Raw genomic sequence first — 17,923 nt, forward strand, 5'->3', positions numbered from 1 at the left:
AAACATAACCAGGTGACCTTGTGTGGTAGTCGTAGCAGGTTCCTTAACTAGTTGCCAATTACCTTTGTTTCATTCTTACAGGTGAAGCAAACATCCCTGCCACAAACGCAGCCTCGGAGGTTTCTCATGTTGGTGCAATTCCTAATTTAATTCATTAGTTAAGCAAACTAGCAAATGAAGCCGATTAGCGCGCCCATCCACCCGGCTCGTAACTTTATCCCGAGAAGGCCCATTCCCTGCAGGCCGGTCATGTGCGCACAGGACGTAGGCTCTTTGATAATGCTGCTTTTATGTTCACGCGCCAGAGGGGCATCCGCACGGTGGTATGTGCACGTGGTCTCCGATGTGATGTGCGGGGGTGGCGGGTCGGAGGGTACTAGTAATCTTGCCGGGGTGTTGCAGGTTAGCCCACTCTGCAGAAGGTACGATGATGGTGTGGGGCCTGGCCGTGTGCGCGCTGCTGTGGGCTCTGCCCTGCCGGTCCCAGTTCCCGCGGCCCTGCGCCTCGTCAGAGGCTCTCCTCAGCAAGGAGTGCTGCCCGGTGTGGGACGGCGACGGCTCTCCCTGCGGCCAGCTCTCCGGCCGCGGCAGCTGCCAGGGCGTGGAGGTGTCCCTGGCCCCCAACGGACCCCAGTTTCCGTTTTCGGGTGTGGACGACAGGGAGGACTGGCCTATCGTCTTCTACAACCGAACCTGCCGCTGCGTGGCGCCCTTCAGCGGCTTCCAGTGCGGGGAGTGCGCCTTCGGGCGCTGGGGCCCGGACTGCGCGGAGCCGCGCGTGCAGGTGCGCAAGAGCATCACTCAGCTGAGCGCCACCGAGAGCGCGCGACTCCTGGCCTACCTGAACCTGGCCAAACGCACCACCAGCCCCGACTACGTCATCTCCACCGGGACCTACGAGCAGATGGACAACGGGTCCCGGCCGCTCTTCGCCGACATCAGCGTCTACGACCTCTTTGTCTGGATTCACTACTACGCGTCCCGGGACTCGTGGGTGCCGGCCGAGGGCGAGGAGGAGACTGTGGTGTGGAGAAACATCGACTTCGCCCACGAAGCGCCCGCCTTCCTGCCCTGGCACCGGTTCTACCTGCTCTTTTGGGAACGCGAACTGCAGAAGGTGACGGGAGATGAGAACTTTACCATCCCCTACTGGGACTGGAGGGACGCCCAGGGCTGCGAGGTCTGCACCGACCAGCTGATGGGGGACCGGCACCCGACAGTAACCGGCCAGCTAAGCCCAGCTTCCTTCTTCGCCTCCTGGCAGGTAAGAACTGGAGTCAGACGTGTGCTTTCCTGACCATATTGCTGCTAATTCCTGCCCGTATTTTAGTGAGTTGTATATGCAGTTAGGTGTTTACAAAAATCCCACAACACCTTGCCTGCTCTAAATTTGCACTCCCCTTATAACTAGTCCAACGAAACTACAAGTCCCAACATGCAAAGCTTTGATCATGAAAAAAGCCTGGTCTAGTGTCCAGTTATGACGTGGGGCTCTGACCGGTCTCTTGGATGATTCTTTATAGCCACATTGTGTGTCTGTTGTGCAGTGTCCTCCACAGCTGCCTCTAGCGTGGCCTTGCATCAGCATACTGTGCTGAATCCCTGGCTACTGCCCTTAGCATATCCTTCGAACACTGTACTGCACTTTATCCCTCACAACTGCCTTAAGCATGACCTTTATCACCATACCGTGCCATCTCACAGAAAACTACATTTTTTGCATGGACTGTTACCACCGTACTGTGCCTCTTTTGTTGCAGCTGTCTTTAGCATGCCTTACCTTTACCTTTCTGTTCGTTACAGCTGTCTATAGAATTGTCCTCTATCGCCAAACCATCTTTTACTCCATACAACTGTCTATAGGATGGTCCTCAATAGCCAAACCATCTCTTATTCCATACAGCAGCTATCTATAGAATGGTCTTCAATCACCATACCATCCCTTACTACATGCAGCTGTCTATAGAATGGTCCTCAATCGCCATACCATCTCTTACTTCATACAACTATCTATAGAACGGGCCTTAATTCCCATACCATCTCTTATTCCATACAGCTATCTATAGAGTGGTCCTCTATCTCCTTACTGTTAGTCCATGCAACTGTCTCCTGTACGGTCCTTAATTGCTATTCTATTTTTATACCCTATACAGTTGTCTATAGCAGGTTCATCCATCGCTATAGTGTTTTGTGCTCCATACAGTTATATATAGAATTTTCCTCAATCACCATACCATTAGCCCATTCAGCTGGCTCCCATATGGTCCTCATTCGCCATATGGATTTTTGTGCCCTATACGATTGTCTTCATCATGTTCTCCATTGCTATAGTGTTTCACACTCCATACAGCTATCCGCGGTGCGCTCCTCAATAGCCGTATCATGCCTGCTGTCTTTAGTGTTGTCCTCAATTGCCATACTATCCCATTTTCTATACAGCTCTATTGATCACAATCCTCTAGCTCAGCACAGTTCCTCATGCATTAGAGTAACTTTAAGCCTGACACTTCCTTGGATCATGTTTAGTTTCATTTAAATTTGTGCTCTCTCTCCCTGTCCTTCAGCCCACTTCATCTCTTACCCATCACCTCAGATCAGAAGTTGGATAGTGGTCAGTCCCCCAATTCATTGGGGAATGCGTATTTTTGCTCCTGAACCTACAGGCACACCTGGGCTCTGGTGCTGCTAAAGATACAGTTATCTTTGCTCTCCATTCCAGTTGTAACCTGGGTTACGTTGTGTAGTTTACTGTATTCGTAGTATGTAAAGTGCCGCAGTTGCTTGATTCCTGGTGCGATAGACGTCTGAATAGGACTTGACGTAGCCAGAGGATATTCAGGTCTACATATTCCAGTCTGGAGGCCTCCTATTTGTTATACTCTGGATTGTTGGGCAGTTTGTACATTTTACATTGATTCTCGTCAGTGAAGGAGGATCCGGTGTGCTCTCATTGTAAGCCTGGTGAGAGAAATGGGCAACCCAAACTACCCTTGATGGCTCGGGCAAAGTAAGAGGGATGGGTTAATATGCCTTCAAGGGATTTATTCAGTTGAATGATTAGTTTATTTTAAGCTAACATTTGGGAGCAAGATGGAAGATATTCTTGCTAATTGATTTATTTCAACTCGTTAATTCTTTTAGGCAATTTCTTGTAAACGGGTACAACTCGTTCAAGAGAGAACAATCATATGAAGTAAATCTCAAAGAGGTGTATAGAACAGACAAAAACGGGTGTATATATGAAAGTATTACATTTTGTATTAGAATTTTTCAGGGTACTTGTATAGAATACATACAATGAAACCAGAAGGTAATTATCATGCACTTGAAAACCTTCACTGTAACAATTGCAACACTTTTTCTTAAAATAAACCACAAATCAATATCAAAGAAAAAAGTGTATAAGTTGACGTTTCGGTCTCTAGTTTTGCATTAGTGAGACCATCTTCAGGACTGTATAGTATTGAGGTTGTAGACCCCTGTTATAATGTAGAACAAAAGAAAATTACTGTTTGTTCTAATATATACATATAAAAGACAATATTATCATAACACCCGTGTAAGTGTAACACCATTATACAATGATTCCATTGGAAAAAACAAACATACTTGAATATACAATATGCATTAGAAAGCATTTGCAATTCGTGGGATATCTTCATGTCCCTTAATTCGTAATGTAAATGCACATATCTAAGGCAGATACAAATAGTCATACAAGATTGCGATAGCCATTCATGTCCTGGTGGATGTGTATCATACCAGCTGAACGCCTGTCCTAGCATTCATCGTTTGTTATTATTATAAGAAATGAGAATGGAATAATTGTATAATGGTGTTACACTTACACAGGTTTTATGATAATGATGTTATGATTTACTCCATATGATTTTTTGCTCTTGAACGGAGTTGTACCCGCTTACAAGAAATTGCTCGTCCGCATAACTCACAATCTTGATGCCGAAGGGGGCAACTACATCCTCCAACGGGGCCATGTAGGCATTAAAAAGGGTGGGACTAAGTGAGGAACCCTGGGGAACCCCACTTGTCAGAGGAAGAGGGTCAGAACGGGAGTTGCCATCCCAGACCTGAAACGAACGGCCCAACAGGAATGACTCTATCCAGGCCAACGCAGTGCCCCCGAGTCCTGCCCTGGCCAGCCGGTGGAGCAGGACACAGTGATTCACAGTGTCAAAGGCTGCACTAAGGTCCAGGAGGATCACTGCCACTGACCCCCCCCCCGAATCCAAAATGCACCTTTCCTCCTCGATGACGGCGAGAAGTGCAGTGTCCGTACCTTGGCCAGGGCGAAACCCCATTTGGGAACGTCGCAGCAGATTGTTGGATTCCAGAAACTGGGACAACTGGGCGTTGACCAGTTTTTCGGCAATTTTGCTGACGCCCGGGACGAGTGAGATCGGCCTATAATTGGCCAGATCAGCTGGATCCAATTGGGTTTTTTTAAGAAGGGCTTTAACTACCGCCCCCTTCCAACTAGGAGGGACGGTGCCTTGGGACAGTGAGGCATTGATCAACTCCAGAACTGGAGGAACAATCGCAGGGGCGACTGCTTTCAGAAACCTCATGGGAGCAGGGTCACGGGGAGAGCCACTTTTCATCTTGGCCAGAGTCTTTTCGACTTCGTCTGATGAGACCGCCCTAAAAGCATTAAGCTGCGGGCGAGGGACGCCTACTGAACAAGTGTCAGGCATCACATTGTCCCAGCAAAGTAGCTGACTAGGCTGCGGAAGTGAAACTAAGATGTGGGAGATTTTAGAGTCAAAGTATTTTGCTAATTCTTTACTCCTGTCCGGTAGGGCCCTGGTCAATGGAGGGGGTTGTGGAACCTTTAGGAGTTCTTTGACGATGAGATAGGTTTCTCTCGCGGAGTTTGTGCCTATCATCATAGTAAGAGGCTTTAGAAATTTTCAAAGCAGATTTATATGCTCTCACAGTCCTCCGGTAGGAATCTTTACTAGAGTGGAGCCAGTCCTTCCTCCACAGTCGCTCCGCTTTTTTACTTTCCTTGCGGAGGGCTCTGAGTTCCAGGCTAAAACAGGGGGCCGAGCCTGTCTTTCCGCTCTTGTCTTCGCGGGTTTTTATAGGTATGATAGAGTCAAGTGAGTCGGAAATCCACTTCCTGAAGTTGCTAACAGCTACGACAGGGTCCCCGGAGGGGGCGGGGGTCGTCGATTCCAGAGCTCTGGCCCAGTCCTTGGTTGAGAGTCTGGACCATGCCCTGTCCTGGGAGTACGTGACGGGCTTGTGGGGCTTCCTAAATTCTCCTGGCCAAAGAAGGGGGACCAAAAAATGGTCTGTCCAGGGGAGGGGGCAAGAAGGTCTAGCCTGGAGGGTACGGACATTTGTAAAAACTGGGTCTAGCAAGTGGCCCTTGATATGGGTGGCTCCGGTATTGGCCAGTTGGAGGCCATAAGCAGCCAAGTCTAGTATCAAGTCAGCAGCCCCTGTGTCTAAGGGATCATCAAAGTGGATATTGAGGTCCCCTAGCACAGTAAAGTTAGGTGTAGAGTGGGCACGTGCTGAAATAGAGTCTAGTAGGGCGCTACCAAAGGGGCCAAAATGGCCGGGGGGGCGGTACACCAGAAGACCTGCCAGAGAGGTTGTCGGGGCCAGATGGATGGTAAAATGGCAGCTCTCTGAGTCCTTGATGTGAGCATCGCTAATTCTGCATGAGAAATGATCTCTGTGCAAAATGGCCAGTCCGCCCCCTCTACCAGAGGGGCGTACTTGGGACTGGATGGTGTTATATGTTATAATGAAATGTGGGGCCATGCAGAATGCCCTATGCTTCTTCTCCTTTCTAACCTATTCATTCATTAATTCGTTTTTTTATTGGATATTGGGGCACCTAGATCCATTTTATGCTTAAAATATGCAAATCTACCAACATATCAGCAGCCCTCCAGGTGCATGTTAAAACATGGTTCGAGATTCTGGAGGAGCTGGTGACATGGAAGCCGTTTGATGTTTGACATTTAACTGTCTACAAGGAAGATGGCCAATAAATTACAGGCTAGCATTCTAGTTTGGACTACCTGGGATCCATTACTTAAGCTCTTCTTCAGTTCTTGAAGTTCAAAAAGTGCAGAGGAGCTGTCAAAAATTCGGAATCCTGAAAGTAGCTGGGTCCCTAATGTTTTATCCTTTCATCGAGGAGTTAAGACCGTTAGTTCTCAGGAGTAGTCAACTTCTCCTCTAACTTGACTCACTCCACCAGCTCTGTCTCTTTGTCAGCCGCCGCCTTATACCGAGAGGTAATTTAATTTATAGTGATGTCTTATAAATAAATGTAGTGGGATATTGTAAGGGTAATTGCATTTATAAAGCGCTTACTAGCCCTGAGGAGGTGTCAAAGCGCTTTTTGCCGAGTAGCGCGCTACTCCGGAATCCAAAAGGATTATTGGTGAGTAAGAATAGGGAAAGATGAAATTTATTTGAGAAGTGGACATGTAAGTCTGTTATTTGGTTTGAAAAGGATAGTGGAGAGATAGAAGAGGGAGGGATTTGCATTTATATAGCACCTGATACCCCTGATGAGGTATCAAAGTGCTTTTTGACCAGTTTCACTCTACTCCAGAACCCAAACAGGATTAATGGTGAATTATTGTAGGGAAATATGAAATTAGAGTGGTGGACATGTGAGTTTGCTAGTTGGATTGGAAAGGATAGTGGAGGGATAGAAGAGGGAAGGGTCTAGAACGTGTTTATTTGGAGATCATAGCTGCAGGAGCAGGTTTGGTGTGAGTAGAGGGGGAGGGGAAGAGTCGGAGGGTAATACTGAGCAATGCTCTTGGGTCAGGTGGTAGGCAGAGCATGGTGTACAGTGCTCTCATGGAGTATAATTTCAGTTTGCTGCAGTGTGGCAAAATCAGAGTCCTGCGGTTGGACCCCACAAATGAGTGGCGCCAGCAGAGGCCACCAACAAAAATAAAAGAATAATAAAACATTTTTATTATAATTTTATTTGTTGTCCTACAGGCTCGGCTGGAAGGAGAGGTGGGGCAATTCACTCTGAAGCTGCAGCACCAGGGATGAGGGGGAAGTGGTGGGCACTCCCAAGTGGGGCCGATCAAACCGCTTTGCACACTTAGAATTTCTCCATCTAGCTGTGTTGTATAGCTGGGTGGAGAAACTACCATAGGCTCCTAGTCTAAGTCTGAGCGCCAAACCAAGGTGCTCAGACCAATCCCAGCATGTGAGCAGTGCCGGGATTGGGAGCTGGGAGCCTTTGCAGTGTGTAGTCAGGAGGAAGGAGGCGGCCGTCAGAGCAGGTAGGTGTATTTTTAATATTTGTATATATTCTTTATTTGCATCCAACCACTCTCCTCTCCTCCCCCCCCACACACTTCACAATACCCACAACCGCTACTGCTACAAAGGTGTGTTATCTGATCTGGCATGTGTTTGATCGGATGATGTGGTGTTGGTGCACTGTATGCAAGAAAGCGGTGTGGCACAATGTGATGGTAAGGCAATGTGTTGTGGCGTAATATGTTGTACTTTTTTGTGGTATGATATGAAAAAGTATAGGCTGTGGTAGGATGTGTTATACGGGTGTGACCGTGTCATAATATGCTGAAAATTGTTTTTTCCCATTTTCTGATAAGATGTGATGGCTGGTGTGATGTGTTCTCGTTGTGGGGTGTCTTAAATTGTGGCACAGTGTTTTGTTGTGTGGTGTTCTGTAATGAGTTGTGTGAAATTACAACTTGCGGAGTAAAATGGTGCAGTGTAATCATCATCTTTTAAAAAACACTTTATAATCAGAATGGGCAAGTTTTCGCTGATGGAGCACAGCTTCTATGGCTCAGAAAAAATGGTTGTGATGATTTCTTAAAAGGAAACAGCAGCACATTGTGCATTAAATGTTTAGATAATGCCTCCAATAGGGTGCATACATGAATTGTGGTACTGCTCACTGCTCACTGCTTGGATCTTTGTGATCCTAGCTACACATCAATGATGCTTCTTGGTATGGAGCTCAGGGTAGTGGTAAATATGTAGTCTTTAGACAACCTTGAGCAGTTGTGTGTTTAAGAGTTTGCTCTTTAAATAGAACTATTATTTGGGCTGAGATTCATTATTAATATATATTTTGAAAGCTGGTTTAATGTATATTCTTTTTGGTAAGTTTGTTACACCCACAGATACACAATTCTGTAGAATTAGAATTTTATAAATGTTTTTGTTTTGATTTGTTTAGTAGCAGAGATTGGCAGTAGTCCGTTTTCAAACCAACATTGACGCCTACAAACTTGACTTCAATGTCCCTCTCCAATAGAGGCCAGACTATGCCTCGTCACTTATAAGGATAGCTTCAGGATGCTATAACCTTATTCACATGCTACTGCAATAGTACAAAAACTTTGAGTTTTGATTTTATTTCTATGTACAATATCAGTGGTATCTACTCTGATTTTCTGAAATAAACTCAAACTCTCTCACTCAGGAATTATGTAAACCACAGTTTTCCCATTGGCTAGACCAATAGAATGCAACCCTCTCTCTTGACTGTTGCCAACCAATCAGTGGGAAGGTGTGTTTCACAAAATTGAAAGTGTTTTGGTACGATTGAGGGATGAGGAATGAGAAGTTGGAATAATGGATGAGGTATGAGAAGGAGGGGTGAGACGGAGAGATGATGATTCATGAAAAATAGGAATGATGGTTGATTGATGAGAAGTAGATATAAGAAATAGGGATGATGATTCATGGATGGGAAGTATGGATGAGAAATAGGAAAGATGGATGAGAAGTAGGTAGGATGGAGGTTCAGTCCTACTCACCCAGGCAAGAGGGCAGCTGGCCAGAATAGCAAAGCAGGAGTTCAGCAGTTTGGCAGTCCTTCAGCAGCACAGCAGTCCTTCTTCCTGGTAGAGTATCCACAGGTCCAGAAGTGTACTGAAGTGGTAGTGTCTGAGGTCCTTCTATTATACACAGTTGTGTTCTTGAGGTGGGTTGAAGCTTCCAGAGGCATGCCTTAGAAGTGAAGTGAGCGGCGGAAATGAGCGAAATAAGTTGCCTGTGGGGAGTCGCGGAGGAGATAATATCCTTCGGCTTGAAGATAATCCCTGCCGCCGAGCCCAGGAAGTCTGAATCTTTGACTTTCTTAAGCTGGGGTCCTTGGAAATATTGGGAGTGCCCATAGAGGTAGAAACGTGAGTTTTAACAAGATGCACGCACACCCCCAAGGTTAGGGTACGCCTTTGCGCGTGTATACCGCCTGGTCCTGATGAAAGCTTTGCTGATATAGGCACCAAAGCAGAAACATGTTGACCATTTTTATCACTTTCTAAGGACACATCTGGTTCAAATTAATGACCACAGGTGTCCGATTCACTTATGTTTTAACGATAGTTGACTGGCCCTATAGTAAAGTTGGTGTTGGGACCAGCTCGCTACCTTTTTAAATTCACCTATTCACTAATTCTGGCACCACTTGACACGCCCAATAAGAATACAATAACCAGCTCCGCTGTAAATCAGGCGTGGCAGCACACCAAAGAGACATTCGGTCTCCTTGGTGGAACCCAATTATGAAGCATGTCACCAACCATGTTGGTGAGTGAGGGTTCCTTTTTAATAAAATGTATATCCCACTGCTCATACACTCTGCACCCTTGTTTTGGTTTATAGTTATTATTGGCTGCAATTCTGAGTATTTATTATTCATCATTTATTTTGCGCCGTTGATCACTCTTTTGTTGTTTACTAACATAATTGTGGGGAAGAGGAGTGACTCTGAGCCCTGCCTCTCCTTTTGTTGAAATATATAAGGCAAGAAAATGCCAACTTTCTACATGTGGCATATTCAGAATTGTAATTTAAAATATAACTTCACCATAAGCTAGGACTTTCGATTAGGATTCCAGAGACCTCAAACACCACCACCCTCCTAGCCCTTAACACCGGCAGTTCCCCCAACTGCGTCCTAGCCGCCCCTGGACACACCCATGGCCCCTTTTCCTGCAACTCCTGCAAGTTCGACGGCACCAAGAACAACTCCTCATCTACGCACACACAACAGATATCCGACCCCAACCACTTACAATGCATCCTGCTCAACACCCGCTCGGTCCACAGGCATGCCATTGACCTCTGGAATCTACTAGACACCATCTCTCCGGACGTCGCCTTCCTAACAGAAACATGGATGAATGCCTCATCAGCCCCAGACATCACCATTGCCATCCCGGAAGGCTATAAGATCATCCGTAAGGACCGCATCAAGCAAACAGGAGGAGGCATCGCTATCGTCCACAAGAAATCCATCCGCATCTCAACCAGCTCAGACGTCAATCTCGCCAACTCTGAACACCTTCACTTCCAGATCCACACCGACCCCAAGACCACACTCAGAGGCACCCTCCTTTACAGGCCACCAGGACCCCGCGCACAATTCAGTGAAGATATCATGGACTTCATCACCCCACACGCGCTCCCCTCCGAGGATTACATCCTTCTGGGAGACCTCAACTTTCACCTTGAAAAGAACAACGACCGCAACACCACCACCCTTTTGGACAACCTCGCCAACCTCGGACTTAAACAACTTGTCACTACCCCCACCCACATCGCAGGTCACACACTCGACCCTATCTTCACCTCCAGCAAACATGTCTCCTTCAGCCACACCACAGCTCTCCTTTGGACTGACCACAGCTGCGTTCACTTTACCTACAACAAGCCCACACCCAACAACCACCCCCAACCCACTCTGCAAAGAAACTGGAACAAAATCACCATCGACCAGATCTCCTCATTGCTTCTTCAAAACCCCCCAACCCACTCCTCAAACCCAGACCAAGCAGCCACCAACCTCACCCAATGGCTATCCAACAGCGCCGACATCCTAGCACCACTGAAAAAACGACAAATCAAACTAGGCAGCAAGAAGGCCTCCTGGTTCAACGATGATATTAAGAAATCCAAGAAACTCTGTCGCTCCCTTGAGAAGGCCTGGAAAAAAGACCCAACCACCAGCACCAAGGACGCCTTCAAAAACGCCACCCGCATACACCACCGACTGATCCGGAATGCCAAGAAAGCCGCCTTCAAGGACCGACTAGATAACAACGCCCACAACAGCAAGGAATTATTCAACATCGTCAAGGAATTCACCAACCCCTCAGCCAACTCCAACGACATCACCCCCTCTCAAGCCCTCTGCGACTCCCTAGCCTCATTCTTCCACAACAAAATTGCAGACATCCACAACAGCTTCGACAACCAACCCGAAGACCAACCCACCCAACCCCCTGCAGGACCCCCACCCCCCCCTGAACATCCTCAATGACTGGAAGCCAATCTCCACTGAGGACACCATCCGTCTGATGAACTCTATCCACTCAGGATCCCCCACAGACCCATGCCCTCACCACATCTTCAACAAAGCAGACTACATCATAGCACTGCACCTCCGAGACGTCATCAATTGCTCCCTCAACTCCGCAACCTTCCCGGAAAGCTGGAAACATGCCGAACTCAGCGCCCTCCTGAAGAAACCCACAGCTGACCCCACCGAACTCAAAAACTACCGCCCCATCTCACTCCTTCCATTCCCGGCCAAAGTCATTGAGAAAGCGGTCAACAACCAGCTCGCCGCATTCCTCGAAACCAACAAATCCCTCGACTCCTCACAATCCGGCTTCCGAGCCAAGCACAGCACTGAAACCGCCCTCATCGCAGCAACAGACGACATTCGAACTCTACTGGACAATGGAGACACAGTCGCCCTCATCCTCCTCGACCTCTCCGCAGCCTTTGACACGGTCTGTCATAGCACCCTTTTACAACGTCTCAAACGTCGGAATCCAAGGAAAAGCACTGGAATGGATCACCTCGTTCCTTACCGGAAGAACCCAGAGAGTCCGCCTCCCACCATTCCACTCAGAGGCCACTGAAGTCATCTGCGGCGTACCACAAGGATCTTCACTCAGCCCCACCCTCTTCAACGTATACATGAGCCCCCTCGCGGTCATCGCACGCCAACACAACCTCAACATCATCTCCTACGCCGACAACACTCAACTAACCCTATCACTCACCAGAGACCCTAACACTGCCAAAACCAACCTGCATGAAGGAATGAAAGAAGTAGCCGAATGGATGAAGCACAGCCGTCTGAAACTGAACTCAGACAAAACAGAAGTCCTCATCCTAGGCACCTCCCCCTCCGCCTGGGACGACTCTTGGTGGCCAGAGGCCCTTGGAAAAGCACCCATCCCGACGGACCACGCACGGAACCTGGGCGTCATCCTGGATTCCTCCCTCTCGATGAACAGACAAGTCAACGCCGTTTCTTCATCCTGCTTCAACATTCTTCGCATGCTCAAAAAAACATTTCGCTGGATCCCCACCGAAACTAGAAAAACAGTCACCCACGCACTGGTCACGAGCCGTCTGGACTACGGAAACACCCTCTACGCCGGTACCACCGCAAAACTCCAGAAAAAACTCCAACGCATCCAGAACGCTTCAGCCAGGCTCATATTAGACATCCCGCGTAAAGATCACATCTCTGGTCACCTGAAAAACCTCCACTGGCTCCCCGTCAATAAGAGGATTACTTTCCGGCTCCTAACCCACGCACACAAAGCACTCTACGAAATCGGACCCGAATGCCTCAACACAAGACTGTCCTTCTACACCCCCGCCCGCCAGCTACGATCCGCCAACCAAGCCCTTGCCACTGTACCTCGCATCAACAAAACCACCATGGGAGGTAGATCCTTCTCCTACCTGGCAGCTAAAACCTGGAACTCACTTCCCACTCACCTTCGCCTTACTCAGAACCACCTAGCATTCAGAAAGCAACTTAAAACGTGGATATTCGACAAGTAATTCCCCTCTCCAAGCGCCTTGAGACCCTCTGGGTATGTAGCGCGCTATATAAATTTTGACTTGACTTGACATCCATCCATACAATCAACAACCTATCTCAAAAAAGCTCATAATTTTACAAAAATACTATATACATTTGACATCTATAATTTATAACAACAAAGCCATGGACAATTTTTTGCAAGTTGATATAGATTATAACATTATAAGCACGTTCCTATGGCTAAAAGAAAAACTGGTCGACGCGTTTCGAACTCCCTCAGTTGAGGGGAGTTCTCTTCAGGACCACGTAGCTTGAACTTATTAGCTGTTCTCACTTATGAGAAATGAGGTGTCTTCTAGGTCTGCTATTTTTTTTTCTTTTCTTTTCCTTTTTGAATTCGGATTATTGATCTTTATAGCTTTTCAAGATGCTGTTGCTGTAGTTCTAATGTTTATATTTAAATCTTAGGCGCAGCCGCTTTTCAGCAGCCGGTTCAGTTGTGTCTGCTCCTCACAGTCTACTTCCTTGTTCGTTGTTCAAACATTCCCCAAACAGGAGAAAATAACAACGTAGTCTGCTGCTCAATGAAAGAACACACTCCTGCCTTTATTTTGTAGTTTAGTGCATAGCTCTCTTTAGCGATGAGAAGTAGAATTTAATAACATCCAAAAAAGGTGACCTAGCAACAGTCCTTAATTTATGCCAGTTTGGACAATTTCTTGCCCAGGAGGGGTCCCTCACAGACCCCCTCCGTTAGTTCCAAGAGTTCATGGTACCTCTACCTTGACCCCTTCTCTCCCTTTTTAACTTTATTTTCCTGCTGGGAACTGAGTTCCAATGAACAAAATGATGGCTGCAAATTTCCTCTCAAGTTGCAATCACGGTACTGCTGTTGGCACGTGGATTTGCGAATCCAAGTAGGATCCACGTCCCTAGATATACAAATTTGAGATTCAGTTAATATCTCGAACTGCTGAAGGGATTTACACCAAATAACAAAAGAGTTCTTTCTGGACCTAGAGCTACCTTTCTGCCATATCTGGTGTAATTCCGTCCTGCAGTTCGGGCTGTAGTCGAGTCTAACATCTATGGAAATGAACATGGGAAAAACAATTTTTTTCACCCTCCACCCACCCCCTATTTGTTTTTAATTTCTGCTTCACTATCACCCCAAATCTTTCCATGCACAACTAGAATCGCAAGGACATTTGTTTAGGAAAATTTTGTAAAGATTTGTCAAATGGCACCAAAGACATAGGCAAGTCAAAAATGCTTTGCTAATGGAAACATGGTCATACCTATAACTAACAGTATATCTATCACTTGGTGGGCAGGTGTCTACCACCTACTGTCCTGTCGGGCTTATGTTGGGACCAGCAATGAATAAGTTAAGTGTCCTGCATTTTGAAGAAAGGAACATAAACCTTATATAGCTTTTGCAGGGTTTAACATTTTGGTGTTGCTCGATTACCCTACCCACCAAACTAGATATTCTACACCCTGTTTGCTTAATAGTGCACCTTTGGTTTGCTTCTGCATGCGCCCTCTACAGAGTAGATATCCTGGTTGCTTTATAAGTACCTCTTAGGATTGAGTCAGAACAATATACAACACCCTTCCAATCGCACACCTCACGCTGTGTTGTTTGCTACTTTAGAGAGTTACTCCTTGCAAAGAAGCTGCTTCTATTGAACGATGGGATGATCAGCAACCAGTTAATGAGCGACGCAAGAAAGTGAACAAAATACTTGGATCGGTACACACGTGTGCACCAAATTGTAATAATTAGATATTTAAGGCGAACAAAATCGGGAGACCACAGTACAAACGGGTATACCTTAGTTTAAAAGTTCAATAACCGCATACAGGCCCACCTTAGGCCTAAAGTACTCTGTTTTCAGCTCAGATGTGCACCTTCCCTCTCTTCCTTAAATTTCAGGTATGTGTATGAAGGCTGTTAGGTCCCTAGTGGAAAGGTGTGGTATCTCATAGATATGAGGTGGAATGAACTGGAACCCTCCATAGACAGGTCCGCGACACTCTTGAAGCAAAAGCAAAGCAAGTATTGGTGCTGTGTAAATCTCAAGTTATGTTTACCATTTTGCCATGGAGTGAGAGTCTTGGACACTGGAGAAAAACATGGTAAGTCTGAGGACTTTGTTGTGATCCACTCAAGATAGATGACCAATTCCTGTTAGTTGAGGTAAGCATTTATTACCCCCATGGTTCTCCCTGGTGACAGAAGTTAAAGCAGCTGAGTTCTACTAGTCCAGTGAATGTGGATGGCCTATGATTTGATTGGAAATCCAGGTTTTCAGGTCCCAGCACTGAGGGGTTCATGTGTGTGGAGAAATGTGCCACTCTGAAGTGACAACCCTCTGCAAAACTGGACTGCTACATTTGGCGATACCTAGCCAGGCTTTGCAGATCCTGAAGAAGCAGCTCTTTTTGGGCCTGCAAATTAATCCACCAGAAGGGGGAAAGGGCAAACCCTTCACAGCTGCACCCTCCTATTCCTTCTTCTCTCTAGGGTGGAATATCGTCTGGAACACCAGCACTTTGAAAAGTAAGTATTTACAATTAAAAGTGGATTAGAGCGCCAATCCCTCTTTCCCTGAAGATTACAGTAAGGACGCAGTCCACCAGGCTAGGTTGACCTCTGTTCTGGAAAAATTCTGTGAAGTTCAGTTGAAATGTAGCAGTTCTTTGGTCTCGGCATAGCCAGAAGCTTTCTCAGAACTGAATACTATCCTGTGTGCATTCTTGTATCTGGATATGGTCCATTTTCCAGAGTTTGGCATTGATGCGACACAAGTGTGGACCCTTCTCCAAACACTATGCAGCGACTCTGAGACCTGGCCTGGCCACATCTCAAGTTGAGGTTTAATTCTTACTTTTGGCTTACGACCTTTTGAGCACAAAACGTGTATAAAAGAAAAGTAGGGGACGTTTACAAAAATATTTACAGGTTTATGTCGGGCCGGTCTTTCCTGTTTTGTAATCAGGTGGTTACTTGGACTCACATCAATTTCCTTTTATTGTATAACATTGGTGCATTTCTGGTTCTCTTTTGTATTGATTCTTATCCTACGTCAGCTTCTTCGGAGTTTGATGTAGTGCATCGTGGGAGACCCAGTGATTTTTCCTAAATGTGCATTCAAGGGTTCTAATCTTGTTAGTACTCGTATAGGTCCCATATTGATGAATTATGGCATGTTAGTGAGGCCACGTTTGCATGCCTTTTTGGTTCTGGCTATGGTGGAGGGAATTTCCTTGGCCGTGGCACGAAATAGGAAACCTGACCGATGCAAAAATTCGGAATAGTTTCCTCCCATGTGTTTTTCCCAAGTATCTCACCCTGCTCTGATATTGTGACCCCTATATATTTGCACAAGTTAGGGGTTTTCAATGTTTCAGTTAATAGTAGGAAATCTACACCCAAAGTGATGATATTTTTTGTAAGGACTGTTTAGGATACAATGTTTGTCTTATAATATTTCTCTCATGTTCTAACATATAACCCACTGCCCAACTGAAATAGGGACGGACAAAAGTCTGCTGGAAATGAATTGTCTTGTAAAACAAGAAAAACGGGTTGTATGTATGAAGGCTTTGTGTGCAATCTTAAAACTGTATGAACTGGTAATAAGTCATTTTTAGCAACTGTTCACAATTCTGCTTGTGCTGGAGCTTTGGCAGACGTTTCTAATTGGCCCTTACAGCTTTACCTCATCATTACAAAACTTAAAAATGGCAGAAATGTGGTATGGAGCTCTATATAAATAAAAACTGCCTAAACCAATAGGCTCCGCCTTTCGATACCAAGCATCAAACTATTGGATTTGCTAATGTTTTTTTTTTTTGCACATGTGCTGCTTGTGCTTTTGATATTGCCATTCAACAAGAATTGACAAAGCGTAAACCATGAACAGCATCTGTAGCAAACAAAACAAAAGCATTGGTTTTGCCAATAGCTATTTGTGAAGAGGCTGCTTCCTGTGCACATATGTGTGTGTCTAAGTGTGTGCATAGTTCCGCCATGGAACACCCCATCATCTGCGTTCCTGTCTGTCTGCTCTATGAAAGGCTCCCATCGATGAGAGGCATTGCCATCTGATACAAGCCCCTCCTTACACTCCTCTCTTCCTGGCACACACCTGCAAAAGTGGCACTTGCTCCCATGTATCACCCCCTGACCGTGCTTCCCTTTATATGAGGGCTGCCATCAGGAGACTGCCAACAGACCAGGCTAAAACCCAGCAGTGTAATGCACCTTGATCCATGGACTCAGTCCTCACTGGCAGCAACAGCATAGGTTCCTTGCCTGTCTCTGACCTCATACCGTTGCAGATGTTCTGATGGCTATCTATCTCTTGGTAAGAGTCTGAGCGAGTGCAACTGTGAGCCTATCACCTTTCAGTGTCGTTGTCAGGGGCCGCTCTGCAGAGTTTCACATAAACATATCAAACTCCATTAAGCAGTAAATGCCTAACATGACGGCACAGCAGCCATTTTGGAATGGTTTGGCTTTTCCAATACTTGTGATACAACTCAACAAACTTTGGTAAAGCCAGAACCACAAGTAATGCCGACAACAGTAGAAGTCAGCAGCAGACAACACCAGGGTGACATGCTGCACAAGGGTAAGGGAGGAGAAAACTGGGGCCATAGATAGATGGGGGTAGGCAAAACCGTGACTGCACTACACAAGGATTATTTACAACCCCATATCATTTTTTATGAAACGCAATGGCTTTAAGTGCAGCTCTCCTATCAATCCAGCCAAAGGTAACTCATTAAAAAAGTTGAGAGATTGGATGAAGCGAAGCGCCTGACCAAAAACCCATTCTCTGGATGCTTATTGTATATTATTGGTGACAGTCTCTCACCGATGGATACAGCTGTCTAATGCCAGACCTAAAAAGTTAGTGTTATGGGTTTCTATCACTATACTAAAGGATTAAGACCCAAGTGACCAGTTGTTCATAATTTCATCTTTATTTATTGCATCTATTTGGTGTCCTAGTGTGTTGAGATTGGCTGCAAGTTGTAAGAGCGAAGGTGTCTGGCTGTTAA

General features: G+C 46.1%; 1 protein-coding gene across 1 annotated transcript in view; it reads left to right on the forward strand.

The window, feature by feature from the left end:
- Positions 1 to 361: 361 nt before the first annotated feature.
- Positions 362 to 17,923, forward strand: part of TYR (tyrosinase) — a 194,640-nt gene continuing 177,078 nt past the window's right edge. Inside the window, exon 1 of the mRNA XM_086933982.1 lies at positions 362 to 1,264. Coding sequence (XP_086790108.1) covers positions 428 to 1,264 — 837 coding nt within the window. The 5' untranslated portion in view covers positions 362 to 427. The remainder of the gene's footprint in view (positions 1,265 to 17,923) is intronic.

Source organism: Lissotriton vulgaris, chromosome 8, assembly GCF_964263255.1.
Source record: "Lissotriton vulgaris chromosome 8, aLisVul1.2, whole genome shotgun sequence".
Taxonomy (NCBI): Eukaryota; Metazoa; Chordata; class Amphibia; order Caudata; family Salamandridae; genus Lissotriton; species Lissotriton vulgaris.